The sequence below is a fragment of the Colobus angolensis genome, unplaced genomic scaffold (genome assembly GCF_000951035.1).
Source record: "Colobus angolensis palliatus isolate OR3802 unplaced genomic scaffold, Cang.pa_1.0 Scaffold11, whole genome shotgun sequence".
NCBI lineage: Eukaryota > Metazoa > Chordata > Mammalia > Primates > Cercopithecidae > Colobus > Colobus angolensis.
This window is the reverse complement of record NW_012112030.1, coordinates 2,598,632-2,600,728: the sequence shown is the minus strand read 5'-3', so window position 1 is coordinate 2,600,728 and position 2,097 is coordinate 2,598,632. Positions and strand designations below refer to the sequence as shown.

At 46.3% G+C, this 2,097-nt stretch overlaps 1 protein-coding gene across 2 annotated transcripts in view; it reads left to right on the top strand.

Annotated features, from left to right (window-relative positions):
• Window positions 1-2,097, top strand: part of C1RL (complement component 1, r subcomponent-like) — a 12,392-nt gene that overhangs the window by 7,054 nt on the left and 3,241 nt on the right. Inside the window, exons 4-5 of one of the 2 annotated variants that reach the window (XM_011952447.1) lie at window positions 1,070-1,195; window positions 1,336-1,410. In XM_011952447.1, coding sequence (XP_011807837.1) covers window positions 1,070-1,195; window positions 1,336-1,410 — 201 coding nt within the window. The remainder of the gene's footprint in view (window positions 1-1,069; window positions 1,196-1,335; window positions 1,411-2,097) is intronic. The other variant, XM_011952456.1, reaches the window with a different exon arrangement.

The window sequence follows — 2,097 nt, the reverse complement described above, 5'->3', positions numbered from 1 at the left end:
AAGGAGGCAGGGAAGGAGGGAGGGAGGGAGGAAGGGAGGGAAGGAAGGGTGCACATGATAAAATATCATTTTTCTAAGTATGCTAAAAAGTAAGTCTTCCTCTGTCTCTGGCTTTAACTCCTAGCTGCCCTCCCCAGAAACAGCTGTGTTCTCCATTTCCTGGGTATTCTTCCTAGGGAGAGGATAAATTGTGTGTGTCTGTGTTGTAAGTGTTCTAAACTTGGCGTTTTTCCACTGAATAATACATCTTAAAGACCATCCCATTCCATATGGTCAGCATTAACTCATTTATTTTTTATTTTTTATTTATTTATTTATTTGAGACAGAGTCTCGCTCTGTCACCCAGGCTGGAGTGCAGTGGCACAATCTCTGCTCATTGCAACCTCCTGGGTTCAAGTGATTCTCCTGCCTCAGCCTCCTGACTAGCTGGGATTATAGGTGTGCCGCTATACCCAACTAATTTTTGCATTTTTAGTAATGGTTTCACCATGTTGGCCAGGTCTCACACTCCTGACCTCAGGTGATCTGCCTGCCTCCGGCTCCCAAAGTGCTAGGATTACAGGCGTGAGCCACCGCACCGGCAAACTCATTATTTTTATTGACCACATAAAATCCCCTTGATTGATGTGTCATAATGTATTTGATCAGCCCTCCTGATAGATACTTTGCTGCCACACACGGTGCTACTGTGCATATCCTTGCATTTATGTCTTTGAGCGATATGTGAGAATATCTTTAGACTAAATTTTTAGAAATAGGTTAAAAAATATTTGCATTTTAAATTTTGATATTGCTAAAATTTTCTCCAAAAATGTTTTACTAATTTACATACCTACCAAACATATATGGAAGTGCCTGTTTCCCCCCACCCTGCTTGTCACACTTACCTTCAAACTCTTTGAGTGTTGACAGTCTGATCAGTGAAAAGTAACTCAAATGTTTTTAAAAAACTAAAACTAAAAATAAAAAATAAAACACTGTGCAAGTCAAACCAAGTACAGCCATGGGCCAGAATCAGCCCCTGGGTTGCCACTTGGCAAGTCTGTGTGAGGTGCTGTTTTCCTATAGCTGTGAACTATAGTCAGCCCATCAGCGAGGCCAGCAGGGGCTCTGAGGCCATCAGCGCACCTGGAGACAAGCCCGCCACGGTCCAGAACCACTGCCAGGAGCCCTATTATCAGGCCGCGGCGGCAGGTGAGTCCCCACCTGCTCGGGGTGGCTTCCATCCGCCTCACTCCCACCCAAACGCCTGACAGCCTCCGAGCACCTGGTTTGTTCGCCAGCAGCTTCAACTCTGAGCCTATTTCTTTGCCTCTCCTCATGTTGCGCCTCAGGGACACTCACCCGCACAAACCCAGGGACCTGGAAGGACAGACAGGATGGGGAGGAGGTTCTTCAGTGTATGCCTGGTGAGTAGCCACCTGCAGCACTGTTCCCCCAACAAGTCTCAGCTGCAACTGGGACCTACGGGACACAGGGGTTAAAGGAAAGCCTTAGAATAGAAAGATAAGAAGCAGAAGGTGAGGAAGAACAGGGCAATCAAGAAGGCCCAGAAAAGAAGAGGCAGGGAGCTTGTTCCTCATTCTTCAGAGGTCAAGATCGATCTGAGGAAAAGCATGAAGGAAGTTAATGAGATGGACTAGAAAAGGAGGAAGAGAAGCCAACAAGCTGAAGTAAGAGAAAACCCTTTTTGTGCCATGTGTTTTAAGGATCTACTGACAGGCTCCCTATTCCTGAAACATTGCCCTACCTAGATGCCACTCAGTGCCAGAAAGTCAACCATTTTTTAAAAAATTTATTGAGATAAAATTCACGGCTGGGCGCGGTAGCTCATGCCTGTAATCCCAGCCTTTGGGAGGCCGAGGCGGGTGAATCACCGGAGATCAGGAGTTCCAGACCAGTCTGGCCAACATGGTAAGAACCCGTTTCTACTAAAAAAATACAAAAAATTATCATGATGGTGTGTGCCTATAATCCCAGCTACTTAGGAGGCTGAGGCATGAGAATCGCTTGAACCCAGAAGGTGGAGGTTGCAGTGAGCTGAGATCGTGCCACTGCATTTCAGCCTGGGCAACAGAGCAAGACTCTGTCTAAAA